General features: G+C 35.4%; 1 protein-coding gene across 1 annotated transcript in view; it reads right to left on the reverse strand.

Annotated features, from left to right (window-relative positions):
• Positions 1-23,873: 23,873 nt before the first annotated feature.
• CNBD1 (cyclic nucleotide binding domain containing 1) overlaps positions 23,874-25,794 on the reverse strand; it is a 274,214-nt gene continuing 272,293 nt past the window's right edge. Inside the window, exons 10-11 of the mRNA XM_076005344.1 lie at positions 24,601-24,816; positions 23,874-23,924 (exon numbers count right to left, since the gene is read on the reverse strand). Coding sequence (XP_075861459.1) covers positions 23,874-23,924; positions 24,601-24,816 — 267 coding nt within the window. The remainder of the gene's footprint in view (positions 23,925-24,600; positions 24,817-25,794) is intronic.

Genomic DNA, 25,794 nt, shown 5'->3' on the forward strand with positions numbered 1-25,794 from the left:
TCACATTACTGAGTTAGGAGCTTCACACTTTAAAAGAAAATAATATATATTTTTAATGTTTATTCTAAAAAGCATGTAGCTTTTACACTCCCTCTAATGACATTTGAGAGTGACCATTTGTCAACAAGGGAAATCCATAGTTATATGAATTAATTTCTTGATCCTCTCTTCTGTTTAATTTGTATTTTTGTAGTAATATTATATATTTTGCCGATAATGTATTTAAAAATTGCTAATTATTTTGTCTAAATTTGATATTCACTGTTCCATAAGAATGCAAAATTATCTTTTCTGATTTATATCTACCAGCTAGCTAGATATTCTTATAGAAATGCTGAAACACTGAAAAGAGTTGTATGTAAATTACATGTGAATTTTGGTAAAAGTGACATTTTATAAATTAAATGACACATGATGTGTCTTTATTTATTTGCTTTGTATTGTTTAACAAAATTGTTATAGATTACTTCATATAGACCCTGACTATTATTGAATCATTCATCATACTCATTTTTTAAAAGTGTACATTATTGTGGTAAGGGCACTTAAGATGAGATATACTGTCTTAACAAATTTTTAAACATACAATATTGTTCACTATAGGTACAATGTTGTACAGTAGATTTCTAGAACTTATTCATCTTGCTTAACTGAAACTTGATGCCTGTTATGCAGATTAGTAACTTACCATTTGCTTCTGCCTCAACCCCTCATAACCACCATTCCACTTTTGATTCTACAAATTTGACTATTTTAGACATCTCATATAAGTGGAATTATGCATATTTTGGCCTTCTGTGATTGGCTTTTTCATGTAGCATAATGTCCTTACAGTTTATCAATGTTAGCGTATATTGCAAAATTTCCATCTTTTTAAGGATGAATAGTATTCCATTTTATTTACACATATTTTCTCTACCCATTCATCTGTGAGTAGGCATTTAGGTTTTTTCCACATGGAGTGTATTGTGAATAGTGCTACAGTGAACATGAATAATATCTTTTCAAGATCCTGATTTAATTCTTTTGGAAAATAACAAAGAAGTGGCATTGCAGGATCATATACTAGTTCTATTTTTAATTGTTTAAGGGACCTCCATACTTTTTTTCACAGTGGCTACACCATTTTGTCTTCCCACCAACAGGGTACAAAGTGTCTAATTTCTCCACATCCTCAACAAAACTTCTGTTTTGTCTATTTTTTTGTGTGATAGTCATCCTAATAGATGTGAGGTGATATCTCATTATGGGTTCAATTTGGATGTCCATGATGAGTGGCACTGAGCATTTTTTCATATATCTGTTAACCATTTGTATGTCTTCTTTAGGAAAAATACATATTTAAGTCTTTATCCTAATTTTTAATGAGGTTATTAGCTATTGAGTTTTTAGAGTTTCTTGTACATTTTGGAGATTAACCCTTTATTAAATATATGATTTACAAATATTTTTTCCATTCTGTAGGTTGCCTTTTCATTCTTGATTGTATCCTTTGCTATGCAGATGTGTTTTGAGTTTGATGTAGTCCATCTAGCTTTTTTTTGTTTTTGTTGCTTGTGCTTTTGTTGTCATATTCACTACAGTTATAATTCTTCCATTTAAGTCTTTAATTCATTTTAGTTGATGTTTAAGTACAATGTAAGATAAAGTTCCAATTCTTTTCTTTTGCATTTGGATATCAAATTTTCCGAATAACATTTGTTGAAGAGAATAAATAAGTAAAGTAATCCCATTTGCAATAACATCAAAAAAGAATAAAGGAATTCATAGAAATAAACTGTACTAAAGAGGTGAAAGATTTGTATACTGAAAATCACAAAACATAGATGAAAGAAATTAAAGAAGACACAAACAAATGGAAAGACATTTCATGTTCATGGCCGGAAGACTTAATATTATTAAATTGTCCCTATTACTCAATGCAATCTGCAGATTGAGTGAAATCTCTATCAAAATCTCTATGGCATTTTTTTTTTTTTTTTTTTTGAGACAGAGTCTCGCTTTGTTGCCTAGCTCACAGCAACCTCAATCTCCTGGGCTCAAGCAATCCTGCTGCCTCAGCCTCCCAAGTAGCTGGGACTACAGGCATGCACCACCATGCCCGGCTAATTTTTTTTTTTTTGTATATATATATATATATATATATATATATATATACACATATATGTATTGGCCAATTAATTTCTTTTTATTTATAGTAGAGATGGGGTCTCGCTCTTGTTCAGGCTGGTTTCGAACCCCTGACCTCGAGCAATCCGCCCACCTCGGCCTCCCAGAGTGCTAGGATTACAGGAGTGAGCCACCATGCCCGGCCTCTATGGCATTTTTAAAAGAAATAGAAAAAAATAATTTTACATTTCATATGGAGCCACAAAAGACAAATAGCCAAATCAACCTGGAGAAAGAAAAGAAAGGCCAGAGGCATCAAACTATCTGATTTCAATATATATTATGAAGATACAGTAATCAAAACATAATGGTACTTGCATAATGATAATCATATAGAACAGAATAGAAAGCACAGAAATAAATCTATGTATATGTCAAATGATCTTCAACAAGGGTATCAAGAATACTTTTATTTTATACTATTCATGATCATTTCCATTTCTAATTAGATAATATTTGACCAGAAAGCTATTAAATTTTTATTTGTATGTTGATATTTGACATCTTAGCATTAAAATATTAGCCCTAATTATTAAATTATATTATTCTTTTAGCTAGTAAGTATGTGAACATTCTTATTTATACATGGAATTATAATAAGCACATATAAAAATCTGGTTGCTTTTCCTATATTTATCCCTACTATTTCATATTATAGTCTTAGTGCATTACCTAAAACCTCCCAGATAGTATTAGTGGATGATACCAGACATTTTTGTCCTGATTTACATTTTACCTGCAATGACTTAAAATTTCACCACTTGCTAGATATTTCCAATTGGCTTTTGATAGATTGTTTTATCACATTTAAGTATTTTTCTTTTATTTTCCTTTTACTCAGAAAAATTTTTAGGAATTGCTACTGAATTCTAGATACTATCGTTTCACCTATGTTTCTATAATTCTGTTTTAGGTCTTTATTTTCAAAAAACATTATTTTCATTTGTTTTACATAACAGAAGCAGAGTTATTCAATATAATTTCACATTTATCATAAATTTGTTTTTAAAAAAATTTTGCTGGTATTTCAAAAGTAAAATGCTGTTTTATCATTAATTTGTAGTTTTATGACTATTATATCATTTAATAATCTTTCCCTTTTCTTATCAGAAATGAATTCAGTCCTGCAGTCATCAAGATCTATTTACTATGGTTATTATACATAAAGTAAACAAACAAAATGCTTAGGATTATATAAATGGACCAGAAGATTTGGGTTCCAAGATGTGCTCTAACAGTAGTTAGACACAGGTCCCCACATAAATTATTTATTCTTTCTAAGTTTGGAATTTCTAATCTATAAAATGGGAAGTTTGGGCAAAACATGGGATTTGGACAGAATTGGGTCTGAAATCTGGCTCTATCACTTACAAACTTTTGTGTATTTGTGCAAGTTACTTATGCTTTATAAGTCTTCATTTCTTACCTATAAAATGGGCTTGATAAACTTAACTCAAAAGATTTTCATTAGGATTAAATGAAGTAATGCAAAAAAAAACTTTCATATAAAAATAATCACTGTGCTATTATAATTAATAACATGCAGATTCCTAGTAAATTACCCAAATCTAAAATTATGACGATATATGTCCAAATGTATGCCAAGCATGTTGCTATGCACTTTCACATCTGAAAAGACATTTTTGGAAAATAATTATTTTTGTACAATTTTTACAATTAACAATGTTAGTATCTGTTATGGACTGAATGTTTGTATATCACCGAATTCATATGTTGAAATCCTAACCTTCACTGTGATGGCATTAGGATCTTTTGTAAAGTACTTAGGTGATGAAGATGGAGCCCATATGAATTAGTACCCTTGTAAAAAGAGACAGGAGAGCTTATTCTCTATTCTCAGCCATGGTGGATACAAGGAGAAGAAAACTGTTTGCAAACCAGTAAGAGTACCCTCACCAGATACCAAATCTTCTGGAACTTTCATCCTGGACTTCCCACCCTCTGGAACTGTTAGAAAATAAATGTTTGTTGTTTAAGCCACTCAGCCTTTATCAATTTGTTAAAGCAGCCTAAACTGACTAAGATAGAATCTAAATGACAGAGTACCTACTTTACAGTCACAGTTCACAGTAAGTGATAGAGCATAATGCTAAATCTTTTAACTAAACAGTTCATGTTCTTCTAACCTACCACTGTCTTCACAAAAGGAGAAAACCAACGAAGTGATACATAAGCTTCATAGAAAAGGAGATTTAGATATAAGTCATAGAGAACATATAGGATTTTGACATAAAGTTAGGTGGAAGAAAAGGCCTTTTAGCATTGAGCAAAGGATTATAGTAATGAATGAGAATGTCTGCTACGGGGAAAGAGACCTTAATGGCTCCCTCTGGTTGGATGAAATGGTACACATGGTGAAGAAGAGAATACATAATATAGAAAAGGTAGAATATGTCCCGTAAAAACCCCTCTTAAACCCTCTAAAACCATTCTTTTGCAACATGACTGTGACACAATACCTATTGCAGTCTAGAGACTCTTACATGATCTTGCCTTTGTCCACCTGGCCAAAATTCTCTCTCTACTCCCCTCTCATAATTCTGCCCTGGCTACAGAGGCCTTCTTTCTGATATTTGTGTAGGATCATTCCCCTCTCAGAAGTTTTGTCTCTACTATTCCTTCAGCTTAGAATGCTTATCCCCAGAGCTTCACAGGCAGGCTCTTTCTCAGCATGCAGCCTTACCTCAAGTGTTCCCATCTCAGAGGGGAAGAGGAACCCACAGCTAAATAAGTGCCTCTAAGCATTCTCTAGTCTGTCATTTGTTTTGTTTTGTTTTTTTCACTCATTGGAAATAATCACTGGAGTTTGTTTGTTGGTTTCATTGTATATTGTCTGTCTTGTCTTTTGTCAGAATGTGAACTAATGGGATTATGGTTGTTTTCAGGTGTCATTCCCCTAGCTCCAGAAGATCACTTGGATGTCGTGGGTATTCAAAAATATTCATGAACTAACTGAATTAATGAATGAATGAATGTGGGCATTCTTTGCTCAGTCCTCACTTGCAAGCATGGAAGTTGACCATAAAATGTATTCCTTATTTTCCCTTAAATTATCCACTCAGACTGGGTGACAATACCTTCCTCTGCCTGCACTGTTTTACACATTCACCTTTTTATTTGGATATACCTTGTAGAAGCATGTACACAGCATCTCAGTCACAGAATTCTTCAGCAACTTCCAAATGTTATTTTTTCCCTTGCACTATTTTCTTTTTCAAACCATTGGGCAAGATCTTCACCTACTTTTCCATATAAATTTTAAACTTATTTCATGACGTTGTATTGTCTACATCATCTTCTCTAGAGTTTTTATTCCTATTCTCCAATTACACATTCCTGATTAATGCCTAGCCTCTTTGATTCACCAACTGAGTACATGCCTTCTCTTCATTCACTTACCACCCACCCACTCTCTTTTAAAGTTCCAGATCAAAGTCTACATTCCCTAAATACCACAGTTTTAAATTTCTATAGAGGTCACTTGTATAAACACTTCCTAATTTATCTTTAGACATTATGTTATTTTTTTCAAATCTCTCTCATTTTTACAACTCCAGTAAGATACAACACATAGGTTCTGTTGTAAAGATTGAATGAGCAGATCAGAAAAATGTAGCACCAAAGCATGATGCAACATACAGCATAGAAGACTCTCAGCAGCCACAGAAATATCATCACTGGTCTTATTTGATGTTACAATCTTTAGTATTATACAAGTTTAAATTTTACAACTGACATATATATAATTAAATGGCAAACTATTACATTTTTATAGTAGACAATATAATTCCACCTAAAAATAATCTATGTATCTCTATCAACAACTTTTGAGTAGATCCAAGGCCTGAAAAAAAGACAGACATAGAATCGTGGGTGTATTTTCCAGAAGCATATCAGATTAAGGAAGAAATCCAGCATTTCTGTGGAATAGAACTTGAAAACTTCTGCACAGCCAAGGAAATAATCATTAGAACAAATAGACAACTTATAGAATGGGAGGAAATATTTGCATGCCATACATCAGATAAATGGCTGATAACTAGAATCTATAAAGAACTCAGGCAAATCATCAAGAAAAAATCCAACTAACTTGACTAAAAGGTGGACAAAAGACATGAACAGAAACTTTTCAAAAGAAGATACACTAATGGCCAACAAACATATGAAAAAATGCTCAACATCCCTAATTATCAGGGAAATGCAAATCAAAAACAAAATGAGCTGGCGAGGTGGCTCACGCCTGTAATCCTAGCACTCTGGGAGGCCGAGGTGGGTGAATTGCTCAAGGTCAGGAGTTCAAAACCAGCCTGAGCAAGAGCGAGACCCCGTCTCTACTAAAAATAGAAAGAAATTAATTGGCCAACTAATATATATAGAAAAAATTAGCCGGGCATGGTGGCGCATGCCTGTAGTCCCAGCTACTTGGGAGGCTGAGGCAGTAGGATTGCTTGAGCCCAGAAATGTGAGGTTGCTGTGAGCTAGGCTGACGCCACGGCACTCACTCTAGCCTGGGCAACAAAGCTAGACTCTGTCTCAAAAAAAAAACAGAATGAGATGTCACTTAACTCCAGTAAGAATGGCTTTTATCCAAAAGTCCCCAAACAACAAATGTTGGCATGGATGTGGAGTGATAGGAACACTCATAGACTGCTGGTAAACCTGCAAACTAGGTACAAACTCTATGGAAAGTAATATGGAGATACCTCGAAGAACTAAAACTGGAACTACCATTTGATCCAGTAATCCTACTACCAGATATTTACCCAAAGGAAAAAAAGACATTCTATAAAAAAGATATCTGTATTTGAATGTTTATAGCAGTACAACTCACAATTGAAAAGATGTGGAAATAACCCAAGTGTTCATCAATACGAGTGGATTAATAAAGTGTGGTATATGCATACCATGGAGTACTACTCAGCCATAAAAATAGTGAACTAATACCTCTTATATTATTCTGGATGGAGCTGGAGCCCATTCTAAGTGAAGTGTCACCCGAATGGAAAAACAAACACCACATGTACTCACCATTAAGCTGGTACTAATCGATCAACACTTACATGCACATATGGAAGTAACAGTCATCAGAGCTCAGGCAGGTGGGGGGGACAAGTGGGGATGGGTAAATTCACATCTAATGGGTGCCATGAGCTCTGTCTGGGGATTGGGTATGCTTGTAGCTCTGACTCAGGTGGTGCAAAGGCAATTTATGTGAACAAAGTGTTTGTACCCCCATAATACTATGAAATGTAAAAACAAATTAACTTCTAATATAAAATAATATAAGCAATTTTGTAGGATTTTATCTGTGCAAAGATATTTTAAAAATAAAAGATGAGTATGTTGTCTTGCATGTTATAACGCATTTCATTTCTTTCATTGAGACTTTGGAATGGTTTTTTTTTTTTTTTTTTTTTTTTTTTTTTTTTTTTATTTTGGCATATTATGGGGGTACAGATTTTAAGGTTTCAATAAATGCCCATTTCCCCCCCTCCCCCCAAAAGTCTGAGTCTCCATCATGACCATCCCCCAGATGGTGCACATCTCACTCACTATGTATGTATATACCCGCCCCCCTCCCCCCTCCCACCTGCCCAATACCCTATTACTGTAGCACCTATGTGTCTACTTAGGTGCTACTCAGTTAATACCAGTTTGTTGGAGAATATATCTGGTGCTTGTTTTTCCATTCTTGGGATACTTCACTTAGTAGTATGGGTTCCAGCTCTAACCAGGAAAATATAAGGTGTGCTATATCACCATTGTTTCTTAGAGCTGAATAGTAATCCATGGTGTACATATACCATATTTTATTAATCCATTCTTTGATTGATGGGCACTTGGGCTGTTTCCACAGCCTTGCAATTATGAATTGTGCTGCTATAAACATTCGAGTGCAGGTGTCTTTTTTGTAGAGTGTCACTGGATCATTTGGGTAGATGCCCAGCAATGGGATTGCTGGATCAAATGGTAGATTCACTTGTATCGCTTTAAGGTATCTCCATATTGCTTTCCACAGAGGTTGAACTAGTTTGCAGTCCCACCAGCAGTGTAGGAGTGTTCCTCTCTCTCCGCAACCACGCCAGCATTTATTGTTTGGAGATTTTTTGATAAAGGCCATTCTCACTGGGGTTAAGTGATATCTCATTGTGGTTTTGATTTGCATTTCCCTGATGATTAGAGATGTTGAGCATTTCTTCATATGTTTGTTGGCCATTCTTCTGTCTTCTTTAGAAAAATTTCTGTTCAAGTCCTTTGCCCACTTTTTAATGGGGTTATTTGATTTTTTCTTCCTAATTTTCGTGAGTTCTAAGTATATTCTAGTTATCAGTCCCTTATCGGATGCATAGGATGCAAAAATTTTCTCCCATTCTGTAGGCTGTCTGTTTACTTTCATGACTATTTCTTTGGCTGTGCAGAAGCTTTGTAGTTTGATCATGTCCCATTTATTTATTTTTGTTGCTGCTGTGATTGCCTTTGGGGACTTCTTCATAAACTCTTTGCCCAGGCCGATGTCTAGGAGAGTGTTTCCAACTTTTTCCTCTAGAATTCTAATAGTTTCATATCTTAGGTTTAAGTCTGTTATCCAGCGTGAGTTGGTTTTTGTGAGAGGTGAAAGGTGTGGGTCCTGTTTTAGCCTTCTACAGGTGGCTATCCAGTTTTCCCAGCACCATTTATTGAAGAGGGATTCTTTTCCCCAGCGTATGTTTTTGTCTGCTTTGTCAAAGATGAGATGGCTATATGAGGATGGTTTTATATCAGGATTCTCACATCTGTTCCACTGGTCAATATTCCTGTTTTTGTGCCAATACCATATTGTTTTAATTACTACAGCTTTGTAGTATAGTTTGATATCTGGCATATTAATGCCTCCCATTTTGTTTTTGTTGCCTAGAATTGCTCTTGATATTCGGGGTCTTCTTTGGTTCCATACGAAGCGCAAAATTATTTTTTCTATATCTGTGAAGAATGCTGATGGGATTTTAATAGGTATTGCATTGAATCTGTAGATCAGTTTGGGTAGTATAGACATTTTGATGATATTGAGTCTGCCGATCCACGAGCATGGTATGGATTTCCATCTGTTTACATCCTCTGCTATTTCCTTCCTCAGTGTTTCATAGTTCTCCCTGTAGAGGTCTTTTACCTCTTTGGTTAAATATATTCCTAGGTACTTTAATTTCTTTGTTGCTATTGTGAAGGGAATTGAGTCTTTGATTTGGTTCTCAATTAGATTGTTGTTGGCGTATATGAATGCCTCTGATTTCTGTGTATTAATTTTGTATCCTGAGACTTTACTAAATTCATTGATCAGTTCCAGGAGTTTCTTGGTTGAATCCTTGGGGTTTTCTAGATACAATATCATATCATCAGCAAACAGTGAAAGCTTGATCTCTTCTGCCCCTATTTGGATACCTTTGATTCCATTTTCTTGTCTGATTGCTGTAGCCAAGACTTCTAGCACTATGTTAAACAGAAGTGGAGATAGTGGGCAGCCTTGTCTGGTTCCAGTTCTAAGTGGGAATGATTTCAATCTTTCCCCATTCAGTATGATGTTGGCTATGGGTCTGTCATATATGGCTTGTATCATTTTTAGGTATGTCCCTTCTATGCCTATTTTCTTAAGTGTTCGTATCATGAAAGGGTGTTGAATTTTGTCAAAAGCTTTTTCTGCATCTATTGAAAGGATCATGTGGTCTTTGTTTTTGCTTCTGTTTATGTGGTGAATTGCATTTATAGATTTACGTATGTTGAACCATCCCTGCATCCCTGGGATGAAGCCCACTTGGTCGTGGTGGATTATTTTTTTGATAAGTGTCTGGATTCGGTTAGCTAAGATTTTGTTGAAAATTTTTGCATCTATATTCATTAGGGATATTGGTCTGTAGTTTTCTTTTTTTGTTGCATCCTTTCCTGGTTTTGGTATCAGGGTAATATTCGCTTCATAAAAGGTGTCGGGGAGGTTTCCGTTCTTCTCGATGTTGTGGAATAGTTTCTGCAAGATAGGTACTAGTTCTTCTTTGTAAGTATGGTAAAATTCAGGTGTGAAGCCATCTGGACCGGGACTTTTCTTTTTAGGGAGATTTTTAATTGCTGTTTCTATTTCAGCTGTTGAGATTGGTCTGTTCAGGGAATCTATTTCTTCCTGGTTGAGCCTAGGGAGGCTGTGTGTTTCTAGAAATTTGTCCATTTCCTCCACATTTTCCAGTTTGTGTGCATAAAGATTTTTGTAGTATTCATAAATTGTATCTTGTATCTCTTTGGGATCAGTTGTGATATCTCCTTTTTTATTCCTGATGGAGCTTATTAGAGATTTCTCTTTTCTGCTTTTCGTTAGCTTAGCCAACGGCGTGTCAATCTTGTTTATTTTTTCAAAGAACCAACTTTTTGTTTTATTAATCTCCTGAATAGCTTTCCTGTTTTCAATTTCGTTTAGTTCTGATTTGATCTTGTTTATTTCACTTCTTCTGCTGGGTTTGGGGTTGGTCTGTTCTTCTTTTTCCAGCTCTTTGAGTCGTTTCATTAGATTGTCTATTTGTGATCTTCTTGCCTTTTGGTTATAGGCATTTATGGAGATAAACTTTCCTCTCAGAACTGCTTTAGCTGTGTCCCAGAGGAGTTGATAACTTGTCTCTCCATTGTCGTTTTCTTCATAGAAGTTTTTTATTTCCGTCTTGATTTCTTCATTTACGAAGTAATCATTTAGTAGGAGGTTGTTTAATTTCCACGTTTTTGTGTAGAAATGTGAGTTTCTGTTAGGGTTGATTTCTAGTTTTATTCCACTGTGATCTGAGAAGGTACATGGTATGATTTCTATTTTTTTAAATTTCTTGAGATTTTCTTTGTGTCCTAGGATATGGTCAATCTTAGAGAATGTCCCGTGAGCTGATGAGAAGAACGTATATTCAGTGGATTTTGGGTAGAATGTTCTGTAGATGTCAGTCAGACCCAATTGTTCTAGAGTTTTGTTTAAGTCCATTATTTCTTTATTAATTTTCTGTTTGGAGGATCTGTCTCGTGCCGTCAGTGGGGTGTTGAAATCCCCGGCGATTATGGAGTTGCTATTAATCCATTTGCTTAGCTCCAGTAAGGTTTGCTTTATGAATCTGGGTGCACCTAAGTTGGGTGCATATATATTTAAAATTGTTATCTCTTCTTGTTGGACTGTGCCCTTCACCATTATATAATGACCCTCTTTGTCTTTTACTACTTTTGTTGGTTTAAAAACTAAATCGTCTGAAATTAGAACTGCCACACCAGCCTTCTTTTGGCTTCTATTTGCTTGGAATATTGATCTCCACCCTTTTATTTTTAGTCTATGTGCATCCTTGCAGGTTAAATGTGTTTCCTGAAGACAGCATATACTTGGCCTGTATTTTCTTATCCATTCAGCCAGCCTATGTCTCTTGAGTGGAGAGTTTAAGCCATTCACATTTATTGAGAGAACTGATAGGTAAGGTAGATTATTGATCATTCTGTTGGGTTGGATGTTGTTGCTATGATTTCTGTCTTGAGCCATTGTAATATCTGGCCTTTAATATCTTTGGGTTTTGGTTGTTTTTATATCCGTGGATTATTATTATGATGTTCCGTGCATAACGCTGTTTTAAGTACTTCTTGTAGGGCTGGTCTTGTCTTGGTGAATTCTCTGAGCCTTTGCTTGTCTGCGAATGTTTTTATTTCTCCTTCATATATGAAGCTTAGTTTTGCAGGGAATAATATTCTAGGCTGTGCATTGTTTTGTTTCAAAAGAGTGAGAATGGGGCCCCAGTCTCTCCTTGCTTGTAAAGTCTCATTAGAGAAGTCTGATGTTATTCGAATTGGCTTTCCCTTGTATGTCACTTGCTTCTTTTGTCTTACAGCTCTTAGAAGGTCCTCTTTAGTTGATACTTTGGTCAGTCTGATGACTGCATGACGTGACGTCTTCCTGTTTGCATTGAATCTCCCAGGGGTCCTCTGGGCTTCTTGAACTTGTATATCGAGATTTTGAGCAAGGCCTGGGAAATTTTCCTCTATTATATCTTCAAAAAGCTTGTCCAGCCCTTGAGTGTTGTCTTCCTCCCCTTCGGCTAAACCTATGACCCTCACGTTAGGTTTTTTCACATAATCCCACAGCTCTTGTAGACTTTGGTCTTTTCTCTTGTTTCTCTGCTGTATTTCTGTGACTGATTTATTTAATTGGAAGGTGTTATCTTCAAGCTCTGAGATTCTTTCTTCTGCTTGATCTACCCTGTTCTTGAGACTTTCCACAGTATTTTGTAGTTCTCTGAGTTGATTCTTCATCTCCAGGACTTCGGTTAAAGTTTTCTTCACTGTGTCAATCTCTTTGTTGAACCTTTGTTCCATTTCTTGGAGGTTTTTTGTGTTTTCTTGGTGTTGGTTATTGAGTTGTTGTTGCAGCTGGGTGAGTGTTCTTATGATCCACATACGAAATTCCTTTTCTGTCATATCGGTTGCCTGATTTTGGTCGGTGTCCGTTTCTAGGGGGCTGGTGCTCCTCCTTGGGGGTGTGTTTTCCGTTTGGTTCTTCATATTTCCTGAGTTCTTTCGCTGATTTCTTCCCATGTCGATCAGTTGTTGTTTCTTTCCTTAGGTTATTGTTTGGGTATTCACACACCTTGTTTAGTTTCTGAGGCGTTAGGTGGTGCCTGTGGGTGAAATTGGACCACTCCCTGTATATTGAGTCAGTGGGTGCCGTGGAAAGGCTGTGCAAGATGCCGTCCCTGTCAGTAGGTGGCGTTTGCTTGGAGGAACAGGCTATGGTGTTGATTTTGAGTCCTGTTATCAGCTCTCGTTCTGGGCGGAGCTGGGTTGGGTAAGCCTGCCCTCAGTCCGTTAGCAGGGGTCAAAGTTCTGTTCTCTGCTGTCAGGGCGGGGCTGGAATGGTCCCGCTCAGCCAGAAAGTCTGGGTGTGGGGGTGGGGCTGTCTGAGACCCACAGTCTGCAGCAGGCCTCGCTTCTTTCCACCCTCCCCAACTCCGCAGCTACTCCTGGGCCTCTGCCAGCAGGCCAGACCACAAGCCACCAGGCCTCCCCGGACTGTGATGCCGGCGGGGAGGTTCCCTGCACAGGAATGCCACCTGGGTTGGGCGCACGGCCTCCTCCTGGGAGGAGGGTGGCCCTCTAGGACGCCGATCCGCCCCTGGAGGCACACAGACCTCAGTAGGCTGTTCACGTATAATCCCTCTGTGCCCCGGGCAATGCTAGCCCTTGGTGCAGGGGATCTGGTCTGCAGGTCCGACCTCTGGGTCCCAGAGTTCAAACTGTATTCCCACCAGGGAGAGGGTTTCCGGTCCTAATTCACCCACAGGGAGCCCAAGCTGGGTCTATGTCTCTCAGCCTCTGAGTCGGCACCGTTTTCCTGGGAACACGGTGCCAGCAGCACCTGGGAGGGCGGGCGGGGTCCCAAACGGGAAGGTCCCGTTCCCTGGAGGTGCCTCCGGCTGGTGGCTGTATTGTCTCTCTGGGCAGCCGCGGGTAGGGTCGGCGGAGGGGGGGAGGAGGCAATATGGCGCCTGCCGCGCGGCTCTCCGTGCACACGGAGGTGCCCGGAGGAAGTAGGGAACCTGGTGCCACGTCTGCTACAGGCTCACCGTTGGCAGGCGGCGGCAGTCTCTGGGCTGATGTCCGCAGGTCTCTCCACCCGCTGGGGAGCCCACCAGCAGTCCCGAATGCAGGGGAGGGGTAACAGCAGATCCACCTACTCTTGCCGCTGGTCTCCGGGCTGCTCCGGTGGTCTCAGCCTCCAGTTCTCCTCCGCAGCCTCCTCCCGTGGAGTCTCCCGGGGTCTCAGGTACCCCTCCTTCCGGCCCTTGTCCGCTGTATGCTCGTCTTCTTGCTTCTTTCCTCTAGTTTCTGCTAGAATCGGTCTTTTCTGCAGAGACCCTCTGTCTGGCGGTGTTATTCGTCCGCCATCTTGCTCCGCTGGAATGGTTTTTAAACCATACAATCTAATAGCCTTTATTCAGTTTCTATGATATAACAACCTAAGAAAATGGAATCTGTGTGATACCTACGCTAAATATAAAGACATATTTATAATGAAGGTTATACCTTTGGAAAAGATGGCTATTGGAAACTTTCTCAGTAAATTCACTGATAACCGTGTCTACAAATATTTTCAGGCTATCTCCTGTTTACTATTGGAGGACATTTATCTGACATAGCCTATTGAGGCTAATTTTGATCATTGATCTCTTTAACTTTTTGCTTTCTCATTGAAATATACTAAATTCCACTTCTTTTTGGGTTAACAGATACCACACAGCACACTTTAGGGCATTTGACATGTTCCTGAAAAAATATACTAAGCTATAAGCCATTTTTAAAAAGGATCTTGTCAAGAGACTGTAAAAATGAATTAATTTAAAAAATAAGAGCTAGATTCATGTTTCTGGCATCTCTTATATATGTGATGTTCTTATAATAATAATACTCAAAAACTATTTTAAAACTTATATGCAATAGCATGTACCTCCTTTATCTACTTAATTTTCATTTCTAAATGTGCCTTGAAATTCTTTTTGAGTGGAAGATTTCTAAAGGTTAAGGGTAAAAGAATAATCATGAAAATCATGTTAATTTTACATTCTAATTTGGAAATTATTACTTTTTAAGAACTCTCAGAAAAACTTGTATTTTTGCCAGTTGTATGACTCAAGGTAGCACCTCCTAGTTGCTATAACAAACAAACCAAAATCTTGGTTGCTTAATTCAACAAATGTTTATTTGTCATTTATGCAAAGCCCAATACAGATGTTCCTGGCTGAGCTATTCTTCTGGGCAATTCTATCCAGGAAAGAATCCCAAGGTCCAGGTTCTCACCATCATGTGATTCTGCTATTTTGGAGCACTTCACTTCCAGACAGAGAATGAGATCATGGCAGATCATATCATGGCCAGGCAATAATAAGTTCCCTCTATTCCAATAATCAGAGCCAGTTGCATGGATAATTGCAAGAGAGGATGGGGAATTTAACCTGCCTCTGTACTCAGGAAGAAAAAAGGCAAATTGTTCATCTCTAGTCAATCCCTGATATACAAGGCATACCAGTGTAGGATCCTTTTGAAGATGTAAAGATTGGTAATGAAAGCAAAAATTCTCAGTGACAGTTTGTTTTACTAACGTTGTCCTTATTCAGATCTTGTTTAAGGTACTGTTTCTTAATTGTAGTATTTTTGTTATTTGTCTATAACTCTGTAAATAGAATTAATTTTATCAACTTTCTTAGAAGATATATTTTATTCAATTAAATGCCTTCCTAAAAAATAAATGAGAGTCAATATTTAGCAGTCAATCAAGATGTTATATCATAAATCCTCCAGAAAAAACACTATGGCACAATACAAGATGGATGAAGTGCACAGTAAATATTCACTATGATGATTATATCAGTGGCTATATTACATAATGGATATAGATGACATATACATATTGATGGTGTACATTATTTCGTACATTCTGATTTTCTTTTTCATGAATTATTTTTTAAGGAATTTTTTAAAGGATTAGTTTTGCCATATAATATAAATAACCAAAAGAGAAAAAGAGTGCTGTATTATAAAAGCCTGGTTTGGAATTATCAGTAGCTACAACACTGAATTTATCAGATGCAAACTGTTATAGATTCTAACAATCAAGAAAATTTTTGCAATACAAATATTAAAACTCATGAGGAAATACAAAGTGATATTAATAATAGGTTTAGAAAATTATATTTGTAGATGCATGGACTTGGGGTCTCTCTAGAAATACTGAAGCTTAAAGTTTACACATACACTTCGCCTAAAATTTTATATGAACTTATTCTAAAAACATGTTTTAAAAATACAGGTTTATCATCAGCCATTTGGTTGTTTTGAAGTTGATATGTGATTAATATTTTATTACCTACTAAACCAGCAAGGCACTCTGGCATAAACTGATAATTTCCCATTAGCCAATATTTATTATAATTTCCTTTTGACAATTACAATTTTTAAGCACACAGAACATTTTCCAAGTGAAGATATAATACCTATAACTTTTTATACCTGCCATCTTTTAGTTCTTGTTGAAAATAAATGTACAATTAAGGCATTATAATTATAAGATTAAAGAATCAAAACCTGTGGATGTTAAAGATTAAAACTGAATTATTTATTATTCTCAAAATGCTTCATTTTCAGGGAAGGAAGAGATGTATCAAAATCTCCAGTTGTGATAATGCCTTAAAAAAATAACATTCTGCCTAGTGCCATTTCAAATTATGTAATTCACAGTCAGGGGCAATAATTTATTTCAATATCACCTAGGTTGTTGGTGGCTTCACCTAAATTTATTGAGCTAATACTTCCGTAATTCTGGGTCAGTAGAAGTATTACCAGTTATTAATCATCATCTTCAGAAACATCTGGTCCCCATTGCCATTTACTTTATTTTTCCTTGAGAGAAAAATATAAGCTGATATTTAACCCTCAGATTCTGATTTTATAATATGTAAACTCTGCCTTTATTTATTGTTGGAAGAATTAATCCATCCAGACATTGCTACTGTAATGAAGAATATGATATAAGATAAAATATAATTATAATTAAAAGTAGATTAAAGTAGCAGAAGTATAAGGTAGGGAGAAAAAGGAATAAATCATCACGTGAATTTACTTAAGTAAAGGAAGCTACCACAATTAAAGGCAAAGCTGACATTGTTTTTCCTGAGAGCCTGAGAAGAAAAGTGAGCAAATGTCATGATTTAAGCCATCTATAAAAAGGAAGTATACCATTTTACACATAGATATAAAATTGTTCTGGAAACCTAGTGAAAGGTTACCACATGTGAATTCACATTGTACTTAAGCCATTAAGAACTTTACATCGTAAATGTTTGGGAATTTTAATAACCCTTGATACATAAGAGCATCAGAGAATGAAAAAGATGACTTTTTGTGGACAAATTATTATGTAACAAAGAGCTATTACTAAACTGATTGATTTTAAATGCCATCAATGTTTATAAAAACATAGGTTCTTTTCTACCTGTCATAATCTTCTAAGAACTCCATTTTGGAGACACTAAAAATGGTAACCCTAAAACAGAAAATCAACTCCTTTCTGAATGAGTTTGTAAATCAGTGGATTTGTAAACTAATATTCTAAAAAGTAAACTATTTATCTAGTTATTACTATAAAAGTCAGTATAAATATACATTTTCAATCTTTTCAATCACAGAAAAGAAAATAGGTGACTTAAACATGTGGAGAGTGGTAGAGTTGACCTAAGAAACCAAATCTTTACGCTTTTAGTTTAGGGCTTGTTACATATATCAATGTAATGAATCTCAGTCAGAAAAAAACTGTGGTACCTTATTACATACATGTAAATATTGAAGGCAATTATTAAATATTATTTTGTCAAAATCTAGCCAAAATTTATACGACTACAGCTAAAATAAGAGGAAATAAAATAACTACTTGAGGACAATGGATTAAAGAGATTATTAAATTATCAGTTTGTTAGTAAAGTGTAATCATTATAATGTGGACCATGCAGCTAGACTGTCTGAGTTTGATTCCCAGTTCCACCCCTTAATAACTGTATAATATTAAGCAAATAATAAGAAGTGAAAAAAGGAGGGGAGGCATCTGATTATTTGCAAACTGGCCTGGCACAAGCAGCTAGGTCAAATAATTTTCCTATCAGAGAATTTGTACAGAATACATACCTCAGATAAGGTATGTCTATGATCATGATAAAATGAGACAAACAAGGTAATTTCATAATTTTATCTAAGCACGGATGGCAAGTCCACCTTGCCACCTACAAAATACTGTATCAAACACTACGTCTCTTAGCTGAAATAAACAACTGATACTTCTGATACTACAGTACTTTCTGGTAGTATTCAATCAGATTCCTACTTCCTTAGACTGTCCCCCAAATTACCCAGCTAAAACCTAAGCTCTAGAACATATTCTTTCTTATGCCCTTTTACTGAGACAATCTATGATTCCCCATGGTATGTGAACTACCTCACTTCATGAGTAATAAACACAATTCAGTCAACTACACTAATTTCCCTCATGGTCTTTGGAAGAAGGAAATTGATATCACTTAACCTTTCTATACCTCAGTTTCCTAATCTATAAAATAGAGATATTAAATGCACATAGCTCATTGGGTTGTTGTGAATGTTTGATAATATAAAACATGTAAAATATGTCAAATAATGCCTGGCCTATAGTGAGTATTCCAAGATGACAAAGTGAGAGAATCAGATTAGAATGCATGGCACTACATCACTATAACATAACAAGGTACTAATTTATCAAGGTAGATATACAGAAACAGATCTCTAAGTTCCTCACCTACGCTGAGGGTACAAAAATGTTGAGAATGGAGATTGGTAGCAGATCTGTGAAGAGAATTTCTTTAAAGAGCTCTGCTGTAAGCTGCACCATCAGAGCCTGAAGGGACTGTGGTGAGAAATACACTTCACCACCTCAACTGAAAGGGAGAATCTTCAACAAGACCACATCGAGAACTTTATTATACACATCTCAGAAGTTAAAAGCAACAGTATTGTATTATCTAACTATACCTTGAGAACTCTAAAGATAAGAGACAGGCTAGTTGATTCCTGACAAATAAGGTGGCTGATTTGGGACTGCCTTTTCCTCTCAACGTTTTCCGGGGCAAAGAATGTGGGATTGTCTTCCTATGTAGACTTTCCGGTGTAGACTCTATATAGACGCATGCATAAAAGAAGCCAGAATAAAGTTCCAATTGAATTCTACTGGGGATAGGGGAGGGTGAGAGTGAAGTGGCCTCAGCAGAGGAAATCTGAAGTTATCTTTGGCTTCCCGGAGAGGTAAATATATTATCTTTTTAAAGAATTACAGATGAAAGGTCACTCCGAATATTAAGGAATTTCTAAAATTCCTTGAAGGTGCTCACTAGGAAAGAGTTAGCTTGAAACAACTGTAAAACACCACAGAAAATGAGAAACCAGTTTGTAACAGTAATAATCAATTATTAGTAAGAACATTTTCAATTCCCTTATCATGTTTTTGCCATCCTCTTCTCCCCAACACCCCATCTTTCTCTATAGCAGAGGGATCAGAACCATAGGTGAAAGTGGGGGGATGGTGACAGGAAGCAAAGCTGCCTCCCATGCTCTCCTCACTTAGTGCTGGCCTCTGGTATGATGGCATTAGAGTTCCAAAGTGGACTCCATGACCTTCAGCCCATGGCGGTACTCCGGCGATTATGTCATATTACACAGCAGAGAGGTTTTGCAGATGTAATTAAGGATACTAAGCAGTTAATAAAATAGGGAGGTTATCTCACTGGACCTAGCCCAATCACATAAGTCCTTCTAAAGCAAAGAGTTTTCTTCAGCTAGTAAGAAAGAGGAAGTCAAGGATTCAAACTGTGAAAGATTTAGCAGAAGCAATTCTTCATTACTGAGATGGAGAGGACTAGGTAGACGGAGCAACCTCTGGTGGCTGAGGGTGACCTCCAGCTGACAATCATCAGGAAAACATGGACCTCAGTTTTCAGGGACCTCTCCACAAGAAAACAGTTGCAAAGAACTCAATTCAGCCAGCTTGAATAAGCTTGGGAGTAACACTTCTTCAAGGCCTCCAGATTAGAACCCGGCCTGGCCAACATTTTGATTTCAGCTGTGTGAGACCCTAAGACTAGAACCCAGTTGAACCTGCCCAGACAGCTCCTTACAAAACTATGAGATAATAAATGAGAGTTGTTTTAAGCTTTTAAATTTATGACAATTTGTTATGTAGCAATAGAAAACTAATAGAAGTGTGTAGCTGGCCCATCAAGCTTAAAGCAAGTTTGAATACTTGCTTCTTAACAGGCTAGATTTATTAATACCTGAGTTGAGAATATTTGGCAACTAATAATGACTTATAAGGCATTTTGTGACTTAAAAGTGATCATAAAATCATTAAATTTTTTCAAAGGGCAGAGAATGAACTTTAACTGAGCAAATATCAAAGAATGTGGAAGACTAAAATTCCTTTGTGAATATTTCCTTTAAGTTGTAATTGTTCAATAAACCAGTTATACATTGGATACCCAATAATTGCTTAGTGACTGTATTTTAATAGATGCATCCACAAACCCAGAGTAGTATTAGTAGTATTAGTTTTAAAATCTATCTACATTAGGCAGTTACATTACGCAGCTATTTAAGCTCTTTAACCTAAATATGTCAAAACTGTGTAAGATCATTTTTACCAATAGCAAATCAACCTACTTATAAGTTGAGCTTATTGTTGGACATGGCATGACAGCAAACATAGAACCTTTGAACCATTGAATACAAAATACAACTAGGATTATATTTTGGAATAGAACAATAACTGGTTTCGAATGCAATATAGAGCATCGGTAAATCTGAAAACGGAAGCATAGTATTTGCCATCCTATTGCTGCTTTTCTTATGATGAGCTAAGGTCAACTTGGCTATCTAAAAAATTCTTAAAATCAACTACCATCCAAAAATCTATCAATTAAATGGTTTATTACTTCTTTTGGGGAAAAAATTTTCCTAAAAATCAAACTCAAGCAAAAATATTGTCTTATTTTTATAAAACAAACAAAAACTTTACAATTTACTAGTAGCTAAACATATATAATCAGACTATAATATGAAGGTCATTATTATTTTCTGAATAATGTTATCTTTTCTCTATATATGCATTATTCATATGTGATACATAGTATTTCATAAGATAAACTTAATTTCCTCAACTAAGAATTTTTTTTCATCTTTAAATTACTTTTAAATGTCAGCAAGATGTTTAAAATGTTTGGTTGGTTTTCTCATTAACAAAACAGTCTTTCAATATGTTTATAATTAATACCTAATGGAATAAAGCAATATGTGCAGAAATAGTTACATGATACACAATATTTTTTCACTCAAAGGTTAATCCAAAGTAAAAAGACACAAATTTTACTCTAATTTGCATTTTCAATCATGCATAGTTGAATGAGATATAATAAATAACAGTAGTAGTTTATTTTTAAGAAAAAGAAATCTTTCTTGTAACAAAAGTAGTACACTTGTTTTAATGGTGAGATGAGAATTTCAGATATCAGTTAAGTTAAAATAGTTATGTTCATCTGCATTATCTTTAATTTAAATGACTTGAGGTATAAGTTGTACATCAGGACAAAAATGTATTACCTGCATAAAAATAATAATCAGGTACACCATGTTCTCAGTAACATTTTATGGAAAAAGGGTATTTTCTTAGACTTAATAACTCTGTTCTCACTTTTATTTAGATGCTCAAAGTAATGTCTCAGAAGCATTTACATAGATTAAAAAAAGATATTCCCTATCTTCCCAAAGTTAACAACATAAATGAACAAAGAAATCACTCCTTAAGTCCTTTTAAATATTGCAAAACTAATTACTGCATATGTTTTCCTGATGATTATATACAGATAGTTGCATATATAATTCTATACATAGAGCAGTTAATTTATGCAATCTTTTATATGCCTAGATTCTATTCTACTCATTCCAAGCTACAGGGATAGTAAGTGAATTGCTCTCTTTGAATATTTACTAAATACTGCTGACTCATTTACTGGCAACTGGATCTTTACATGATTTATATAGGAGTAAATAGAAAGTGTGACCTGTATATTTGGGGAAAGATATGAGCTTCAGTTTAGTTTTCCAGTAACACATTAACAATTCTAAAAGATTATTGTATTTAGTAATCCCTGATAAATTAGAAAGTGAAGGCAACATAACCACCATATGATTGAGGATTTTGTTGGAATATAGTGGTTTCATTTATTTTTATGTTTAATAGAGCACCTCAAACTTAAACAGTTATTCCTAATACCAGTGTAATGTAACAGCTTATAATAAGTCTTGATAGCAACATAACAAACCATGGCCTTTGCTGTGTTTATTTTTCTAGTATAGCATTTTCATTTTTCTTCAACTTGAAATCTTTAATGCTCATTTTAGTTTCCCTTGGGTCCTACCTTATGCTATTTTGTAGAGATGGATTCATATTTAAGATAAAAAAAGGAGTAGAATAGATGTAGGCAGAATAAAACAATGTGAAAATTCATGTTAAAAATCATTATTCTTCATATTTGAAGATAATCTTTTAAGAAAAATTAACCATTAAATTTTTTTCGTTAGAATTATTTAGCTTTTAAAATGTACCTTTAACTCTCTTGGAATGAAATATAAATACTTAAAAAGTAGAAATAAACATACTTTCTGAAAGTAATACAACATTTTACTTCCTTATAAGTCATGGAAAAACAAGCAAAATACAGTTCTTAAGCACAGTTCTGTTTAGGGAATATTTTATTAGGCACATACCAGTAGCTTTATAACATCAGTCTCAAATGAGAAAACTATGGAATCAAATTTAAAATATGAAAAGCATACACACAAAAACACTGACATTTTTCAAAAATTGTTTATTTATTTATAAATAAATAAATAGACTCTCACTCTGCTGCCCAGGCTAGAGTGCTGTGGCATCAGCCTAGCTCACAGCAACCTCAAACTCCTGGGCTCAAATGATCCTCCTGCTTCAGCCTCTCATGTAGCTGAGATTGCAGGTATGCACCACCACATCCAGCTAATTTTTAAAATTCTTTTAGAGATAGGGTCTTTTTAGTTGCCTAGGCTGATCTTGAACTCATGACCTCAAGTGATCTTCCTGCTTCAACATCCCAAATTGCTGGGATTATAGATGTGAGCCACCATGCCCAGTTTGATATCTTATACTACACCATCTATTTGAATAATAGGTTACCAGATGGCAAAGAAGATTCTAATATGTGCTTGAAAGAAACAGTTTTGAGTGTGACTGTTAATTTTATATGTCAACTTGACTGGGCTAAGGTATGTCCAGGGAGCTGGTAAACTGTTATTTCCAGGTGTGTGTGTGTGAGGGTGTTTCTGAGAAAGATTAGCATTTGAATCAATAGACTTAGCAAGGAAGATCCACCATCACAAAGTTGGGCAGGTAACATCCAATCCATAGAAGGCCTCAATAGAATGAAAAGGTGGAAGAAGGGTCAATTCTCTATCTCTTCTTGAGCTGGGAGAGACATCTTCTTCTGCCCTTGGATAATAGCATGCTTAGTTCTCTGGCCTTCAGACCCCAGGACTTATACAAGCACCTCCTCTTCACTCTCCCCCAGTTTTCAGGCCTTTGGCCTTAGACTGGGAGTCATACTACAGGTGATGCTGATTCTCAGGTTTGCAGACACAACCCAAATTACACCACTGGCCTTCCTGGTTCTCCAGCTTGCTGACAGCATATCATGGGACTTCATGGCCTCTACAATCACGTGAGCCAATCTTCACAAAAAATCTCCTCTGATATATTTATATATATCCTATTGGTTCTGTTTCTCTGGAGAACCTTGAATAATACAATATACAAAATGTTGATTTACATAAAAGACTCCACTGTGTATTTGCCTTGCACCAGTCAACATAATTAGAATAGGAAAAGAAAAACATGGCCTATATCAAGTGAGAATATTGTAAATTCAATCAGTGGTTAGTAATTATTTTTAAGCAACATTTACCTTGAGGGAGGTTTGTATTTGAATGTCACAGAAGGAAAAAGAATTAACAAATATAATTTCAAATTTATAACTTTTAAAAGATACATGAATGTCAAGTTATTCTTTTTCTTTTGAATTAGACTTAAGCAAGTTTAGGTTATACATTCTCTAAAAGACATAAAAAATAATTGAAATTCAGGATAACAGCATTCAGTCAAATCATACATGGATAATCATGAAAATCTTTCCAATGTAGTTTATTGAAGCAAACCTCTCATGCATGTTAATTTCTACAAATTTCTTCTATTTCATCCTTTATCCAATGTTTGATCTTCTCAGTTTCATTGTACATACAGCTACACTTTTCTTTAACATCCTATTATATTTGACTTATTAGCCTCTATTCATTTCTCCTTCATACTCAATTACATTTCCTGTTTGAGTATTTAAATATTTGAATGGCAAAACACAATTTGGCTGCATGATTATTCTTTTATTATTACTAGAATGCTAAAATTTCAGATAAAGCCTTAAATACTCTGAGCCATAGATTTTCACATATACTTAATCTAGATTACACATTGAGGATAATACATACTTGACATGACTTGAACCAAAAACATAAAAGCAATAACCTAAGAGATCAAACCAGAAGATGTCCCAGAAAAGGAGGGAGTGTCACTATTAATGGTAACTTGGAAATTGGCAAAGATACTTTAGTAATTTCAAATGAAAGTCTTTTGAAATATTGCTAATATATTCAAACAGCAGCATAATTAAATAACATACACACACACACACACATTTGTCTGAGTGTCCCAATTATTCTGTGAAATATCTCCACTCTTTTAAAAAACTCATCCAATAAAATGGTGTAACAGTTAAAGTAAAAGACATTTATGCATTTACCAAGTATGTCTTTATCTTCAATAATTGCCAATTCAACTTCTTTTCCAGCAATGATTGTGCATGTGAAAGGAACTTGAAGAAGAACACTAATCTCACCAAAGGACTCTCTCTCTTTAAGTTCACCCATATAAACACATTTTTGACGTTTTTTCTGTAAAAAAATGGAAAATTTATATTTAATACAACCACTTTTATACAATGAATAAGTATGGTTATTATAAGAAACTCATTTGTTCATAAATCAGTGCTCTTTAGACCAGTATGGTCTTTAAAATAAATTAACAATTTTATTCAAATCAGAGAAATCATTTACTTTCACCTGGTTTAAGTTGTATTAATTTTAGAGCAATAGTAAATTCATTGACAACTTACAGCATATCTCAGGTAATTGGAAGCATTGACTCTTAGTGATCTACCAGTTACATTTTTTAATTTACTAAGATGTTTAGGAAAATATTGAAATAGTTCCATATTTCAATGACCTAGGATACCATTTTGTAAGCATAGTTTACCTTGGGATTTTTTTGTGAGCTACCATTTGTTACCTCAGCCCTAACTGCAAGCACATTTGTTGGACTAACAGGGAAGAAAGAAAATGAACAGAAAGTACCATCTGATATACTTGTAGTGGTACCTTATTATGGTTTTAATTTGCATTTCTCTAGGGAATAAAATTTAAGCCATATTTTAATGTTCTCATTGATCATTCCTATAGCTTACAAATCTATATATCTTTTAATTTATCTTACATTCCTATATCTTAAAATTCAATAAATGAAACTTAACCAAAATGGTCAAAACATTTGAACAAAAATTTCACAAAATAATACAAACAAATGTCCGATAAGTACAGGAAAAGATGATCAACATCCTTTATTCATTAGAGCAGAGTAACTGATTAAAAAGAATACACATACATAATGAGTGAGATGTGCACCATCTGGGGGATGGTCATGTTGGAAACTCAGACTTGTGGGGGGGAGGGGAGGAAAGGGCATTTATTGAAACCTTAAAATCTGTACCTCCATAATATGCCAAAATAAAAAAGAAAGGAAGGAAGGAAGGAAGGAAGGAAGGAAGGAAGGAAGGAAGGAAGGAAGGAAGGAAGGAAGGAAGGAAGGAAGGAAGG

The sequence above is a fragment of the Microcebus murinus genome, chromosome 7 (assembly GCF_040939455.1).
Source record: "Microcebus murinus isolate Inina chromosome 7, M.murinus_Inina_mat1.0, whole genome shotgun sequence".
In the NCBI taxonomy this organism is placed as follows: Eukaryota; Metazoa; Chordata; class Mammalia; order Primates; family Cheirogaleidae; genus Microcebus; species Microcebus murinus.